Source organism: Crassostrea angulata, chromosome 7 (genome assembly GCF_025612915.1).
Source record: "Crassostrea angulata isolate pt1a10 chromosome 7, ASM2561291v2, whole genome shotgun sequence".
NCBI lineage: Eukaryota > Metazoa > Mollusca > Bivalvia > Ostreida > Ostreidae > Magallana > Magallana angulata.
The window spans coordinates 5600460-5618831 of record NC_069117.1 but is presented as its reverse complement, the minus strand read 5'-3'; the positions used below and the strand labels follow the sequence as shown (position 1 = coordinate 5618831).

Genomic DNA, 18372 nt, shown 5'->3' with positions numbered 1-18372 from the left:
AAAAGATTTTAATTTTGTAAAGAAAATTTATCACCGGGTCTGAATGAATGGATCTTTGTATCCTACAATAATCATTGCTTTTTCTCTACCGTGTCCATCCAATAGGATTATATTAATAAACCAGGACTACGTACTTTACATGTATCTAAAGCTGGCAACCAGAAGAATACAGGATATGTTATACCCGCTTGTAGGTAATGTCGATTTGAAGGTCATTTAGTATGTACAATATATGTCTTCCAAACGGGTAAAACTGCTAGAGTTAAAAAGTTTGGCCAACAAAACAATAGGCATGGACCAATGATCGTAAAGGTTTCTTATCTATGATCGTTGATCTTCTTTATTTAGATTAATCATCAAAAATACAAACTCCATTCATAAAAACACATTCTACTGAGCCGTTGCATCCAGATTCGTCCTCAAACTTATTCAAACATGCGGTGCAACTATTCGCGCTAGGTCCTCCAAAAACCTCTTCACAAATCTCTTGGTTGGTAGTTTTGCAAACTAAAACAAATTTCAAAAAGAGTAAGAACTTAAAATATGAGATGCTTATGTGACTTATTGGGATATATATATATATATATATATATATATATATATATATATATATATATATATATATATATATATATATATATATATATATATATATATATACAATGTATATTTAGGCTTGTATATTCAAGGCTTGAACTAATTCGACTAGTAGTACTGCAGTGTGTTTCGCGGGTATAGGTGATTTATTTTAGGCCAATATTTTTACTATGCGAATTAAGCTTGAGATTAATGTTCTCGAGGAGGGGGTGTCCAGACCCCTATCCCTCCTTCCCTGTAGATTTAAATGTTTATACTGTGTGAGGTTAATCCATCAATGTTAATTAAAATAATATATAGCTTTTACAATTGCAATTTCTCGGGTATTTCCGGCCACAGGATGAATGACTATCTTTAAGTCCTCCTTAAAGATAGCTTAAAGGTGTTTAAAGGTAGCTTAAAGACGATCTTTAAGCCACCTTTAAGCTACCTTTAAGCTATAAGTATTGCTTAAAGGTGGCTTAAAGAAAGCGTAAAGATGGCTTAAAGGCAGCTTAAAGACCATCTTTAAGCCACCTTTAAGCCACCTTTAAGGACAACTTATAGGTCCTTAATGTCCAAACTTCTTTAAGCCACCTTTAAGCTACCTTTAAGCCACCTTTAAGCCATTAAAAGAAATTTAATTCAATATTGTGCTTAATTTCCAACAAAATGTATTAACTTTATGAAAGAAAAGGTATTAAAACGGTTTTTGTTCTAGAAAGAAAAATGAAAAACAAAACAAACAAAAACGGCCACGGCGAGAATTGAACCCGGGACCCTTAGTTTACTAGCATCACCACACATCCTCTGCGCCACGGCAACTTACATATATATGAGCGTTGCATGCATGCATGTATTTAGAATGAAATACGAAACTTGGTCTTCAGTGAACAAAAATATATTATACCGAAATGGAAACCGTTAGGTTCACTATAGTAGGCTTTCTTAGTTAATAAATTTAAACCGAGTAGATATACGTTCATCTAATTTATAGCTATAAAAATGTAAGAAAGAAAATGAAATCATTTCTTTTATTAAATGCATTGATACTATTAGGGTATTTGTTCAATTTCCCGCAATTTCCCGGTTTTCATGATCGCGGCGCCGTTCCAATATGTTTTTTTAAATATTTACATGTAATTGTATGTACATGTACATGATTTTTAAACTATCAATTCTATAACAAACAAAATTACCAATTACCGGTGACGTATTTACTGCATGTGGCAATTGCAAATGACTTGTACATACAATTGTATGATGTGCCAGGCCGGGTATATTTGACATATTTACCCTTATACATATATTTAAATAATCAACCCATATTTATGATCACCGGTACATTAATTAATTAGCCTCAAGATTTTACTCTTACATACATGTATCGTTAATTTGTAGACGTAACATCTTAAAATTTGAAACCCAGAGCTAGGAAATAATACTTTGAAAATGAATTACAAATGTAAATTAACTTTTATTCACTAGACTTATCGTATACTCGTACATACTAAGATTCAACACCTTTAGAAACCCTGACGTGCACCTGGGCACACGACACACCTGTTGTGTATATCTTGTATATTCTGTGTTAGTTCCAGGGGTTTTCTTAAGTTGGACAAACAATAGACTTTAATTAGATATACACAAACATGCACCTGGGCACACGACACAACTGCTGTGTATATCTTGTATATTCTGTGTTAGTTCCAGGGGTTTTCTTAAGTTGGACAAACAATAGACTCTAATTAGATATACACAAACGAACAAAACTATGTCTAGACAAACAAAGCAGTAATATCCTGCCCGATATAACAAAGGCAGTTGAGAGTCTTTTCATCTTTAACATGTATCTAGCAGATCTAGAGTTAGAAATAATGAAAATTGAAAAAAAAAATACAAACCTTAAACCGATTAACAAATTAAATCATGCATTTTTGGTTCATTATCTTTATTTTGTTTAATAACCGGATGAACTGAGAGAGAGAGAGAGAGAGAGAGAGAGAGAGAGAGAGAGAGAGAGAGAGAGAGAGAGAGAGAGAGAGAGAGAGAGAGAGAGAAAGAGAGAGAGAGAGAGAGAAAGAGAGAGAGAGAGAGAGAGAGAGAGAGAGAGAGAGATTTTTCACCGATTAATTTATAATAGGAAACAAACATACTTTAATTAGTTTTATGCACATATTAAGATACAGAGACTGCGCTCATACCTACAATAATTTTGAAACCCCCCAAAAATTATAAAGAATTTTATAACGGCAATCTGTGTCCATCAGAGCGGTGCTGATGATAGCGATCTGTGTTTAATGGAGCGACGATTAAAACCGCCTGGAACACCCCCCCCCCCCTTCCTTGGAAATTATATTATCACTCGGATGACCCCCTCCCATCTCTATAAAAGAGCTTTTGCATTTAATATATGTTTTTATTGTTCAGCTTGATCAATATTGACTTAAAGGCCACTTAAAGACAGTGTAAAGGCAGCGTAAAGAGAGCGTAAATGCCACTTAAAGATGCTTAAAGGTGGCTTAAAGGTGGCTTAAAGGTAGCTTAAAGAAGTTTGGACATTAAGGACCTATAAGCACTTGCTTAAAGGTGACTTAAAGGCGGCTTAAAGGTTGTATAGCCTTTAAGCTCCTTTAAGTCACCTTTAAGCCACCTTTAAGGACTTGCTTAAAGATGGTTTTTCGCCCTGTGGGCAGGCTCGGAAAAATACCACGAATGTTTTAATACTACCAGCTGTTAGAAGTCTATACATACATGTAATGGAGTCACTTCCCATCAAATTAAATATCGGCTAGACAGCCTCGTAATTCTCTTTTGTGGTATATCTCAGGGTATATTATAAGGTTTAATGAAGTCAAACTCATATCCCAAAAATCGTAAAACATGTTTATATGTTTATATTTATATCAAGTTTCATGAAAAAGGGAGTTGCCGTGGACGCGTATAAATATGATACATTCGAGGTGTTTTTCATAGCCTGCGTGAGAGGCCCAAAAAGTTGCGATAGATAACCACTATATAAGAGCTATTAAGACATCTATTTTGTAGGTTAGAATCTGTACGAATGAACAGTATTTAAAACAAAAAACTGATTTAAAAAAAAATCATTCATGATTTAGTATACATACTGGAGAATGCATCCTCCTGCACTTCACTTTCTAAAGCTGAAGAAAAATCAACTACAGCATGTAATATTCCACATAACATTTTAGGGAAATATAATTATACAATTTTATGAAATACTAGTACATGTATGTAAAACATAATTTCAGCAATATCTTTTAAGTTTTCATTTCCTCACTGCAATCAAAATCAAATGCATATAGATACATTCTTTTAATAGCTATAAAGTTTATCCTTTTTATCCTCTTTTAAAATCATAAATATTATTTCTCTTCATATGGGATCGAATATACATGTATGATTCTCAATTTAATGTATAAATTAATTAATGCAAAATGGTAATTAAGAAATAAGGATATAAAATACTTTTGATATCAAAGCTGTAGTAAAATGAACACATAACCAATATAAACCTTTCTTTTCTTCTTCACATTTTTGTCTTTCAGCAGCAAGAACAACATCACAAGTTGTCTCTGGTTCTTGAGGTTGATCCTTGCAATTGCAATTTTTGGAGTTTTCACGGTCAGACATTGCTGCCAAAGCGGCGCTTGCTGTTAAGTACAGATCTAACAAGTTAATTTTTTTTACTTAAAAATCTATTTATGTCATTTGTATTTCAAGGGAATAAAAACCAAACCAAATATAACCTGCGAGTGCCGCTATGCCGATTGACCCAGCTGCTATAATGGTACCGGATATCAAACCGGATTGCGCCGGTTGAGGGGGCACAGCCTGCATACAGCAAACTCCAAACAACACTGTCCAAACAAAAAGTCCTCTTGTGATTGTCTGCATCTAATTTTTAAAGATAAATACCATTGCTTCTTAAATCATGAAAAATTATCAAAGATTACTGACTCACAAAGAATTGCTCTGCTTGTTGGTAACTATACATCACATATATTACATTTTTACAGTAATTCATTTTTTGTGTTTCATAAGATGACTCAAAGAAGAAACTATGAGTACAAGTCGAACATTTAAGCGTAGACATAGAGGACTATCCATGTATCTGTCCGTCACAATAAGGTATAACAAGCAAAAGTAAATAGTTCACAATAAAAGATGTGTTATTACAGTACTGAATGCAAGCATTCTAAGAATACTGTATTTAAGCAATACACGTACACTACCGGTTACCTAATTGTTAAATGTAGACCGTCTTATGTGGTAAACAATCGGTGAAAGATGTCCAAGGACAGTCATGATACAACACAAGAATTATGCGAACTAATTATGCTCACAAGTAATACAGTATATCTGGAAATAGTTACCTTAGATACAATTTTTAGCAAATTTGCGCGTGCTCTGCATTCGCAATTCTTTCCTCTAAAAATTAATTAACAATAAAAAAGGTAAATTTTTCGAAGGCTGGTCTCCATCCTTACTATATAGACAGGTGTCCGTAAGTAGTAGTCATTAAAATACATGTTTATATAACCAGGTAATTACCCTTAGCTATAACCAGCGTGTGGAGAAGGGCTTCACTCACAATCGGTATTTGGATTGACTGGCAGGCTCGATTGTGTCTATCTTGAATATACATGTGTACTGTAGGGCTGTATCAATATATCGATATGTACCGGTATACGCCTGTCAAGCGGTATTCGATACACAGTTTTGACGATATACCGATATAAAATCGGGTTTGAAAGCGCTTTTAAAGGTCGGGGTCGAAGTTTCCAATTTAGAAATGGCTTCCTTTCTGGAGCATGAATAGAATCTATTTTAAAGAACAAGCTTACAGAAAATCACTGAACGTTATGTATGCTTTGAAAAAAGACTGATCAGACAATTAATATAATAGTTTAAACAAGTTTGATTGTTTATTACTTCACCGTATACTAAAACACGGCTGCCAGGGAAAACATGACTGCCGAGAGAATCTATACATGCTATACGCCTGCCGTTACCTGATTGATAATTTTTATTTTTTGAAATTACATTTTACGTAACCTAACTTATCATCATAGGAATATAAAGTTGACTTCATAATAATTAGTTAGCACAAAATTAGGAATAATGTTCAATGTTGGTCAAGTTAGATACTTGTTGTATAGAATTCATACGCCTACCGAGGAAATCTATATGCCTGCCGTTTATTTGATTGATAATTTAATTTTTGGATATTTTTTTAGTCTATATATATATGTATATATATATATATATATATGAAATGTTAAACAGGAAACGATTTTGAGGTGGAATAACACACCTGGAAAAAGTCACTCAAATTAACTGTAAATTATTTGATTATGTAAGATATAATGATAAATTAAATATACATATATCAAATAAAATTTGCAAATTGGGGATAAAAAATGAATATCTAAAAAATCAATTCAGTAAGTAGCAACAAAAGCCCTTGCGGGATTCGAACTCGGTATGTACGGACCACAAGCCCGACACTTTTTCATGAATAACTGAGTAACTACTCCCTGATCATTTTTTTTTTCAATAAACAGTATGACAATGATCAGTTCATATATAGTTTATCATGTAAGTCAGTACATATGTCCCTGATAATATTTAACTATTATATAAACTGATTCTTTTTTCTATTACTTTCATTGACTCAAACAAGACAGACTGAGTGTTTGTTTGGTTATTTTATTTCAAAAATCCAATATAAGATCTGTAATTTTGGTTTATCATTATGATAGTACTTTATTCTTGAAAATGCTAAACTATATAATATGATTCCTGGGAAATTAGAGGCGGCGGTAAACGATATCCGAAGGTTACCTAACATTGTGCATGTCAATATGTGTGACATTAGATATTTGAGTGGGGTTTTCCCCCCAGATTTACGGTACCCCCCGCTCTTATGTTAATATATGCTCTCATGTAAAATTTTTTTCACGTCAATCCAATGATATGGCATTTGAAAACAAACAGTATGCAACAATTTCAAGCTTTTTGCGAACAGTACGTAGTTGCTAACAAAACTGTAACAGAAATTACGAAAAGACAGACAGATTCACGCTCACGATTTTTTCTTCATCAATTTTAACAAATTTCAAAACTTCGTTTCTATTCTCTAATAATGTAAGTTTTAAAATCTTGTTAAAAATCTTAAAACCTTTACCAAAACAGGCATGGAAATCAAAGTTGAGAAATAATGATTGACAGACAGACAAAAAGACGACAATAAAGAATATAACCTTCTCCGGTTTAATGGTAGAAACTAATAATAAGAAGATATTGCTTAAAGTCTGTTTGGGAAATCCAAAAACCAATGTCAGCGTTGTCTAAATGCTTTAAAACCTGTAGGACATTGGGGAAAAAAACGAATCGACTAAGACGCTGAGATTTTTGGAGAAATAATTTTAATCCAAAAATACAACAGTCAATTATAAAGAAAAAAAAATTGTAAGCACAAAGACAACAATACCAAGTAAGAAAACATTTTGTAATTTTAAAAAAAATGCTTCAACACAACTGAATTGTTTTCAATGATTAGTTATGAAAGGAACATTACCTGCATTTCGCTACCCGTTTTGAGATTGAACACTGTACATTACCCTGACGTGTTCCTGCGGGGTTTTATATGCTCTACACGGAAATAACATTCTACCCACCACTGTACATCGTCTTTCTATTGGTGGGTACATGAACAAATTAAACATAAACACATCTTATCTCCTCTCAGTGGATGAACTGAATAAAAAACAACCTATTTCTGATAAGTAAAAAAAAAATGTGTACCTTACTTGTCCTATATGTAAAACCATTTTAACAAGACTTTGGTTTTTGGTAGGGCGTAATTATCTATTTCTTGCATCAAAACAAGTTAAAAATGCCGCTTGCAGCAAGTGATATATGCATAGATTGAATATTCTAAGCCCAAACACTAGACAAATCTTGTTGATTTCAAGGAGCTCTGGCTGAGTGGTCAGCAACAAAATAGACAGGCTTACGTCACATTGCTGTTTACCACAACTACACAAAGTCCAAGCTTTTGTTAAAATATTTCTATTTCATACGTTTTCGTAGGCTTCAGCAATTAAGTAATTTTAATATATATAAAAAATAAACCCTTTTTTACATGTAAATAGTTCTGCAATTAAAGTACATGTAATACCATTGTATTCTTTAATTGATCAGAACTTAAAGTAAAATGAATATCTTCTGAATATTTTTATTGCAGTCCATAATTCTGACAAACTTCTGAAGAAGACGGATACCGTAATATAAAGCTGGTCGCTGTCGTGATTATGTATCAACATTTTATGTTATCTTACGACACGTTTCATGCCCCACAATTCGGTGACAGTTGTTTTTCATAAACGTCAACAAGTGACTCAATAAAAGGTACATATGAACTCGCCAAAAGATATCTTACTATAGTGGTTCACCGAGTTTAAACTGTGTATGGTACTTGTATAGATACCCCCGAAACAACATCTCTCATTGAATAGTGATGAACTCACAAATAGGAAACTAATTAACAACAGTGGTTCGCTAGTGCACGCCGTGTGCTCAATAGATACCCACAAATTAAAACATCATCATCTGTCTCACAGTTGCCATAGGACAGGACTACCTCCCCCCCCCCCCCCCCCCCCCATCCATCCTCCAATCCAAGTATCTAGATCCCCGGGACTTTACTCCTTTTTACCATTAAATTATCCATTTATGACATTTTTATAGACTTACTTATACAATAATTGCACAAAATTACTTAAAACAAACATTTTTTTAAAAATCAGATTTACGTGCTCAGTGTACATTTTATTATGACAGATAGAAATGCGCAAGTATATCGTATTACAATATATTAATGGTCTACACTTGTCTGCACGAAATATGCAGTCGGCATGGACAATACAGGGTCCAGTCTCCAACTGATAACCAATCATTATTAGCAAAAGCGTACACGAGTTATTACACAGAGTTATTCTTTACAACCATAACAAATATAGAATTGGAAGGATTACTCAAGACTTATTAACAGTGGACTTTGTGATATGAGCCTTATTACTGAAAAAAATCCTCAATACATGAACGTTTTCAGCATCTTAATGCTAGCCCACGAAGGGTCAAAATCGGCCTGATAAAATACCCAAAATAATTAAATTTAAGTTTTGGTTTCTGCATCATGGATTGTCTAGGTATTATACATTTAATTGGCGAGAAACTTTTGAGGTTTTGTGTAGGTATACATGAACCAAAGAACCACCGCCCTAACTTTCATGACAATCCAGAATTTTCTCAAAATAATTACTTTTTTGGAATAAAAGTCTCAGATTTCACATAGAGAACAGTTAAAGGGACTTGGACACGATTTGACTTAAAATTTTCAAATTTCATTTTTCCATTTTCAATTATTATACTGATGAATATATAAGGTTATAATGCTATGCCAAAATTTGAAAGTCAAATATCAAGTTTTAAGCAAGATACAGAGTTCATAATTCTTTGTTTTGTAAACACAGCTCGAATATTGTCATTTTTTACATAGGTGTTGTATTGGTTTTAAGTTTCAATCAAATGTATCTTTCTTTTGGTGATAATAGTATTTATGTGCATATTGAATTGGTTTAAATGGTTTTTTACATGTTATTTTGCATAAGAAATAGAATTTCTCTACTTTACATTTTTTAAAACTATAAGACTCTAGCTTTGTTCACATAACAACCAATTCTTACCTCTGTATCTCGCTTGTAACTTGATTTTAACATTCAATATTTTGGTCAATCATTAAAAATGCGCAAGTTAACTATTTTATACATAAAAAATAAAAATAAAATTTTTGATCTTAAATCGTGTCCAAGCCCCTTTAAAGTGTATAAATATTTTTTATCAATAAGCAAAAATATTAAAGTACATTTAAATATCTTTTGATTAAAACTATTAAAGATTTTTAAAGGTTTCTTTAAAAAAAAAAAATAAATAAATGTGAATACATTTCATAATCGAACAAGATAATATATCAAAATGTGTGTGTGTGTGTGTGTGTGTGTGTGTGTGTGTGTGTGTGTGTGTGTTTTATTATTTTTTATTTAAGTTACTTTATTTAGAACAAACTCATAGATGTAATCGTGTCCAATTCAGTTTAAACTATTAAACATCTCAAACATCTGGTTTACTCAGAAAACTGTTTAAAAAGTTCTTTGAATGAAAAACATCAACCCCCCATTTATCCTTTTTCTTTCATTCTCGATCGACAGTAAAACTTCTATATCTTTTATTTGTATTTTTACTGCTTTACAAAGATATTATTATTTAATCAAACAAAAACATTAAGCAAACTTACAATTGCATGCATCACTCCATTCAAAATATTTAGTCGATCCAGGACATGGGTCACTTCCAAGCCAAGAGGTCGTGGCGTAAAGAGTACACGCATTATTGTAATTGCATTTGGAATTCACTGTAGCTGTCACAGTTACAGATTTTAAAGAAGTCTTACAATACCATGTTGCATTCTTGATCTGGAGATAATACCCGGATGAACAAGATTTTGTGTAAGATAATCCTTCAGAGATCGTAAAACAGGCTGAAGTAAACAAAACATAGTAAATTAGACAATACCCTCCCTGACAAACACAATCACACTATGCTACCTTTCTTTATACTCGTATTTTCACGTATGCTGTGATTGGTTACAACATTGTCTTGACTCATTGGAAAGATATTGTTGTGACTGGAAGTTAGAATTTAATACACAAAAACAAATGCTATGGAATTTAGAAGTAAGAACCTTAAAATTTTTTAGTTGTAAAACAATGAGGTATAAAGATGATGTTATTGCTTTTGTTGATGAATATAAATATTTGGATGTTGTACTAAACGATAATGGTAAATTGAAATAGGCATGTGAAGATTTAGCAGGTAGAGCAAGGAAAGCATATTCTATAATCAAATCAAAGCTACCAAAGAATCACAGTCTTTCAGGAAAGGTTCAATATAAGATTTATGAATCATGCATTATGCCAATTTTGACTTATGCCTCAGAAATTTGGATAAGTGGTTTTCGAAATATAACAAAAGATTTTGACAAAACTCCATTTGAAACAAAATCTAAATTTTATCTTGAAAGGCAGTTTAGGGGATCATAATAATGCTTCTAATTTAGCAGTTAGAATAGAGTTTGGTGGACTTCCAATTATTTTCAGAATATATAAATTATTTTATTATACTTTCATGTTAAATACTGAAATCTGATTGGTTTAGACGCAGTTGATAATCCGTTCTATTACCCTCAGCGTAAGCAACACACTTAGCAACGGGTAACACAACGAATTGTTACATGCGCGTAAACTATGCGCGTACGGTTCGCCAAAGAATTCGCGTCATTCATATATAAAAGTAGTAAAGTTTTCTTTAAAATTAAGACATTCAGTATAATAAAATAAATAGTGCCTGTTTAGGAGGTAAAGAGTTGAAATTGACACCCCTCGAAAACCATTGTCAACCTCCGCTTCGCGTCGGTTGACAATAGTTTCCTCGTGGTGTCAATTGCAACTCTTACCCTCCTAAACAGGCACTATTTATATAATACAGATAATATTTAAGAGTTCATAAAATTGTTTCAGATCAAGAGAACTCAAAGCTTTTAAAACATGCATATTTAAAGGATGAAAAACTTGCAGGAAACGGACGACATGTTAGCAAAACTCTATATACGATGAATCCTTGATGATATTATTGGTTCACATACTAATAAAGTATCTATAAATAATTTTGAATATAATTCTACAGCCAATTAATAAGTACACAAAATCTAAACAAGCTTGAAATTCAACCATACTTAAATTTTTCCATTTCCAAGAAAATTCGTTCCTTATTACTCAATTAAGAATATAAGTGCACTCAAATTACAGATAGAGGTTGGCGGGTATTGTAACCCTATTATTCCAAGGGACAAAAGATATTGTATAAATTGTGGCACTGTTGTTGAAGTTGAATATCATATTTATTTGTATGTCCTCTTTATATACGATTAGGAAGTGAATATTGTTCACTTTTTAATAACACATGTATATATTATAATATTCTTAACCCAGCAGATGTTAAATCAAAAAGAAATATTTGTAACTTCATACGTGATGCATTTAACATAAGAAAATATATGTACTAATTATATTTGTATACTGTATGTATGACTTGCGCCACATGTGGTTTTTGTCATTAGAAAATCTTAAAAGTTATAGTCTTTTTATACCATTGAAAAGTGATATGAGATTGAAATAAATAAATCTGAATCATTAAAAAGTGTATATACGCTGTTTTGTTAATCGGTAGTCAGACCGGCATAACGACGACCTCGGTGACTCTAGGGTTGTTCAGAACATTTATCGACCATTAACTAATGATAAATGAACTGTTCGGAGTATTCTTGACCCACTCAATGGTGGTTCTTGAACTCATAGTCTATAACCGTGACAGTTTGATTTTTATCACTGCATGTAGATTATAATAAATTACAGAAACTCCAAAAATACAAAGTTTTTGCTTGCTCCTTGCACATAAATATTTCATCAAACAACGTTTGATATATGTTTCTTGTGTACTAGGAAATGGTTTTATCCTGTCAACACGTAATGTAATCTGAATTTAGAAATCTACTTTTACTTTCAATACACTATCCTGAAATGGCAAAACATGAGAGTGAAGTAAACTATAACTAATGAAGAACTTAGATCAAGTTCCGAGGTCATTAAAGTTAAACGAGATCACTATCATTATCACTCTCACTTTTACAATGGGAGTGTCTGGTAGAAAAGTGAGACTGATATCAAAAGTGAGATCGTTATGACCCCGAGACCAGAATTTTTTATTTAAACATTGTTTTAGTTTCTTCAGAATATAACAGTTTCTGTAATATGTTTTACGGTGCGACCGTTGGGGCGAGCACAGCATGTGATCAAGCAATGAATTATAATAAATCAATAAAAATAAAATTAACAACGTAAAATTTGCATGCAAAAAATAAAACATATTTTTCAGTAAATTTTCATCATTCATAGTTTATAAGATTTGTTATAATTTATTTATTTATAATAGAACAGTAGTTTAATCTCAGATACAATGTTGTTGAATGATAAAGATTTTAATATACAAATATTCATTGCACTGTATCTCCTCTTTTAAAGTGATTATCATATTAAAAGAACATGGTGCCCCCCCCCCTCCCGCATGTAATAAATTGAAGTGAAATAAAGAAACCATTGAACTGCTAAATTGCTAAAGAGGTAAAGGGTTAGAATTTTCATTATTATTTTTTTTTTTTTTGCTGGTAAATTTTTTTGGATGAGGCTGCCATCCACCCCCCCCCCCCCTAGTCTGGAACATTTTATTCGAGTTTAGGGGCAATAGACATCGATAAGTACCAGTCAATAAATGATCGAACTAACTTTTTAAAAACAAAATGACTGCCAATATGGCGGCGCCCAGGGCTTAAAGAATTTTTTTTGGCCTTAATACCCCTGATTCAACTTTTATTTGTCACTGATTTTCTTATATATACGTGTTACCATTAATCCTCGCTTCGCCCGCTTCTCGCTGCGCTCGGTATAAATAACTGTATATTTTTACTGATAACGCACATTAAATAACTTTAGTCAAATCTGAAAGAAACTAAATAATAGGGGACCTGACATCTTTGATTCTTCTCTCGGAATGGAAATACTAACTGAATTTCATCTTATTTCTAACCATTTGATAACTTGAACTAGAATGAAAATAGATTTTTTCTTTATTCTTTAATGAACAAGCAGTGATTATTTGATAAAATTGGAAATTCTCTGACATTTTCAAATGATTCTGCCAAAGTCATCTAAAAAGAGAACAATTTCTATATTGTTAGATCTTCAGTACTTAACCGGAACCCTTAAGCACTTTGTTTATACGTACGGGGCTTTGGACAAACCAAATGCAAGGACTGTTAATCAAAAACATTCCCCTCTTCTATGAAACCAAAGAATTGTTTAATATTCCTTACAAATATTTATGTGGTGTAAACCGAATTTAAGATCAAATTTAATATTCTTTCTCAATATATTGAAAAACTAGATTGTGGTCCTCTGTGTTCGTTTGTGTTTGTTTGTGATCCCTTTAATCGAGTGTTCAATGTTTTCTGAAACAAAAGCAAATCTCTGTAAAACTGACTTATTATTTTTCAAAACAACTCCTCGGTTGGTAATTGCAGTAGGATTGTTATATCCAGTTTTGATCAATTTTAAGATATCTCAAAATGTCTTTTCCCATATATCATAATGATTTGGTAAACTATTTTTCACGCCTGTGCATGATTGATCCAGTTATTCAATCATCTGTTGAACTTGCAGAGTTGAAGGGACATCTAGTCTGGAAGCACATGTTGGAGACGTCGTTGGGCTGTGAGGTACGTCCACTACCTGATCAAAAGGACTGATGCACTACTAGTATTGATCTGCTGCGTGCTGGTTTGTTGTATAGCAAGTTCAGACAACTAAGAAGTAGAACCGGTAGCAGCAAAGGGCATGGGTTTAAAGTACGATTGGAAGTGTCTGTTAACTACCCATAAGGGCTCTGTTATTGGTGCTTCTGATCTTTTTCTCATTGTGCGAGTCATCAGCAATATCATTACATTGGTATTCCTGTACTGTTTTCCACCCTGCAGAGGACCCAGGTGCCATTCTGATAAAGGTGTGTCCAGTTTTAAGTTTATTTTTTATTCTTTTGACAACATTCGACATTGTTATTCGACAAATTTTTAAATTTCTCAAGTTTATCTAATATTTAAACAAATATTGTACCTTATTCCCCTCGACGTTAGTTTTCAAGCTATATTGTCCTTGAGGTTCTAACAAAGTTGTTCTGCTGAGGATTTTTCAACCTCTTGTAACTTGTCTATTAATTGTTGAAACTGTGTAGAAATAACTGTAAAAAAAAGCTGCTAAACTACGTCAGCCAAGGCAAATGCGTTAGCCGTATTCTGGACTGCAGGCCTAGTTGCAGTATTTCATCCAGTAAGATATTGTCCTCGTGGTCTTGATTGACCATATGTAAATAATACGAAACGCCTGACTACACTGAGAGAGAACCTTCGACTTAAAACTTAATTCTTTACGAAATTGTGCCAACCTGATGAAAATACCTTTAGAAAAGGTTTTCTCTATATATAATAGACATTCAAATTTATAGTTTTTATAAGACACACCAGGTAAACGAAAGTTCGTTCGAAACATGTGTTGTGATATATTCAGTTAATACATATATTGACTATGTAAGTCCAGACTTTCTATTTACGTCACTCTTTGGTTTTATATTCATAAAAGTCCATTCGTTTTAATGTAACTACATACATGCAAAATAACTTTTAAAAAGAGTCAAACTATCAAATGACAAGTCCTTAACTTATAAACATACTGAAAGAACTAAAGAGCTAGCTTGATACGATTTTTGAATTTTTTGTTTTATTCAAGTACAATCGAGTTAAATTTCAAGGACAGAAAACAACAATATACTGCAAGACTTAGCTAATATCGTGCTTTCATTGAATAATTGAATTAATCTTTTGTAAAATGATTTTAAAATATGACAGATAAGCATTTGTTTTTTTATTGTGTCAATTAGAAGATTATGTCTATAACTGAAATCAAAGCTTTCTTTTTTGAATTTGAGATCCTGAAATGTCGAGTTGAACTTACCCTAGTCAACACCACCAGCAAGATTATTTCAAATTTATTTGCAAGGCGGTTTATATACACTGAAATGGTGTCGAACTCTCCCAATCATTTTTCACATTTCTTGTATAAATAAAAGCTTTCATTCAATAAATCAATTTTAAATTTGAAAAAAAGAACAACATATTTTGCCATAAAACAACTTCCATAGGGTTTTACTCTTGTCAATTTCCTTTGATAAAAGGAAGGGATGTTTCAAGACGGAAATCGTACACTTTCATCCGTATATCGATTTCAACTGTTGTTTATGATAAAACATATACGTACATATGAAAATGAAAATCAACAAAATGACAGACTATACATAGGGAAATATTTATTAAAATGCTGTAAATAGCCAGAAAATAAGGGTTATTTTACGTCAATATAAAAAATAACTGTGACAAGGTAACAGTGTTTCGGGATATAACCATAGAGCTATTCGATTGTTATCCTTTCAACGAAATGTTTCGAAATATGAAAAAGTCTTAAGAAATCTCAATTAAAAAAACAAAATACGTGATTTATCTTAAGAATACAAATTAACGACATTTTTTAACTAATCGAAAACTATCGATCTGCGTATAAATATATATATTAACTTAAATTTTCAAACGTATTTCAAACGTTTTTTGTATGCATTTGAGGTTAAGTTGCATGAATTTTTTCAGGATCGACAAAACCTATGGAGAGCACAAATTCTATTCTCATATAATGAAAAATGGTTTACTTCTTTTTGACTTTCTGATTAACAATTACAAGAATGGATGTATTTTACGTTCTGTGAATGATTAAGTAAACGGATACGACAACAGATGTTAATATAACCAAAAAGGGGGTTTCATACATGTAGAATATTAAAAAATGAGAACGAAACAAAAAGGAAGTAAACACAAAAAACTACTTACCAGCTTTGTGCACCAAAACTATTAAAACAGTGAGTGCAACATTTGAACAATCTAAACGTAAAAACGCCATTTCGTTCAATTAGAATATTCAGTCTGTTGATAATCGATGAAGTAATCTGGCTAAAGAAACAATTACTAGTTCAAGTGAGTCAGCAAATATCTTCCGTGTTGAAATATAACAACGTCTATAAAGTCAATGATATCTCTTTGAACCACCAAGATAAAAAAAAAAAAAACAACAGGCCAATGGGCCACATCGCTCACCTAAGGAACAAAAGATATGATAAAATCAGCTTAATGGAGTCATAATACAAACTGTCTGGACAATGTACAATAATACATGTAGATCCTGTATAAATAAAATCTATTTCCCCCCTGGATATTCTTATGTTTATAATCATTAGTCCCTTTTCTAACAGGATGATTTTACAGTCATATCATATGTTGAGTATTGCAGTTCTCAAAAAGATCCTTAACAATAGTTTATATATGGGATAAAAACCTACATTAAACTCTGAACCTTCTAATGAGGCCAAAGAATTGTCCTGGGGCCAAAGTCTTAACAATTATAAAGAATCATCTGCCCGAATAGTTTCTAAGAAGATTTTTTGAAGATTTACTCTATATATTCCTTTTTTAAACTTTGACCCCCCCCCCATTGTGGCCCCACCTTACCCCTGGGGGTCATGATTTTCACAACTTTGAATATACACTACCTGAGGATGCTTCCACACAAGTTTGAGCTTTCCTGCCTGATTTGTTTCAGAGAAGAAGATTTTTAAATATTTACTCTATATATTTCTATGTTAAACTTTGACCCCCCCCCCATTGTGGCCCAAACCTTCCCCCGGGAGTCATGATTTTCACAACTTTGAATCTACACTACCCGAGGATGCTTGCACACAAGTTTCAGCTTTGCTGGCTGATTAGTTTCTGAGAAGAAGATTTTTAAAGATTTACTCTATATATTCCTATGTAAAACTTCGACCCCCTATTGTGGCTCCATCCTACACCCAGGGGGTTATGATTTTTACAACTTTGAATCTACACTACCTTAGTATGCTGTCACACAAGTTTCATCTTTCCTGGTCTTATGGTTCATGAGAAGAAGATTTTTGAAAATTTCTGGAAAATGTTCATAAATTCCTTATTATCTCCCTTTGCAAAAGGGCGTGATCCTTAATTTTCACAACTTTGAATCCCCTTAGGCTAAGGATGCTTTGTGCCAAGTTTGGTTGAAATTGGTCTGGTGGTTCTTGAGGAGATGTTTAAAATGTGAAAAGTTTACAGACAGACGGACGACAGACAAAATGTGATCAGAGAAGCTCACTTGAGCTTTCGTGCTTTGCGAAATCTCTCAGTTACTGAACTACGCAAAAATAATAACTCCTCAATAATATGACTGGCTCAACTTTTCCGTTTTACTTGGTTTCTGTCTTCTACTGTCACTTTTATCAGAATTTGATGAACTTGAAAGTTCTAGCTAATCAAGGATGTTCGATTAGGAAGGCTGAGAAACTGCCTCTCTATTCTCTGATTTCTCAGTGGAATGCTTCGATTTCTTCTGACGAATCAAGTTATCTTTCTAGCAGTTAGGTACATACACTCGTTTTTTTCCGGTGTTTCCCTTACTCCTTTTTGCAACACAATAAAGCATGCCCAAGGAGTCTTTCTCGGCTAGAAGAGAAGATACACATAGGACACTTTTCATGCGGCTTTACTGGTATCAACTTGGTATTCACCAGGATGGTTTCCACAACTAGAAATAAAAACCATCAAACCAAATTGATAACACTATTGTCCACTTCACTTAGTACACTCACTAAATAACCTAACTTAACTTAAACTATCTAAATCACTGGACCTTAATGAGAACTAATATTACTTTGTATCATTATCGCTTAACCAGGAAGGTAACTGCTTTGTACGCGTAGGCGTGATATTTTGAGTTTCGTTTTCCAAATTATTTTTTTAGGCTTGATCATGGTTTTTCTAGTTTGTTTCAGGAACTCTTTTATTCTCATCATCATCTGTGAGTACTTGAGATCGAACAGGCCTCACTCGGTCTACGTGAATTATTTGAGGAGTATTCCTTGGTCCATAGTTTTCTT

The 18372-nt window shown here is 32.7% G+C and overlaps 1 protein-coding gene across 3 annotated transcripts; it reads right to left on the bottom strand.

The window, feature by feature from the left end:
• Positions 1–296: 296 nt before the first annotated feature.
• On the bottom strand, positions 297–16812 carry LOC128192000 (uncharacterized). 3 transcript variants are annotated; one of them, XM_052864392.1, is made up of 6 exons: positions 16262–16812; positions 9959–10201; positions 4347–4494; positions 4113–4265; positions 3705–3740; positions 297–507 (listed from the first exon to the last, which is right to left on the bottom strand). In XM_052864392.1, exons 2-6 carry the CDS (start codon positions 10049–10051, stop codon positions 350–352), a joined length of 588 nt encoding a protein of 195 aa, XP_052720352.1. In that variant the 5' UTR covers positions 10052–10201; positions 16262–16812; the 3' UTR covers positions 297–349. The 3 variants fall into 3 exon arrangements, with proteins under 3 accessions (XP_052720352.1, XP_052720353.1, XP_052720354.1); XM_052864393.1 differs by having other exon boundaries at positions 4113–4250; positions 16262–16794; XM_052864394.1 differs by lacking the exons at positions 9959–10201; positions 16262–16812 and adding an exon at positions 7181–7275.
• Between the last annotated feature and the right edge of the window lie 1560 nt (positions 16813–18372).

Bases quoted from the DNA above. Each gene is read 5' to 3' on its own strand.
- LOC128192000 (XM_052864392.1), bottom strand. From the start codon at position 10,051: ATGCGTGTACTCTTTACGCCACGACCTCTTGGCTTGGAAGTGACCCAT. The intron at 4,266-4,346 runs GTTATATTTGGT...TTAACTTGTTAG, and splicing joins CGGCATAGCGGCACTCGCAG to ATCTGTACTTAACAGCAAGC. The intron at 3,741-4,112 runs GTTTATATTGGT...ATTTTTCTTCAG, and splicing joins ATGTGAAGAAGAAAAGAAAG to CTTTAGAAAGTGAAGTGCAG.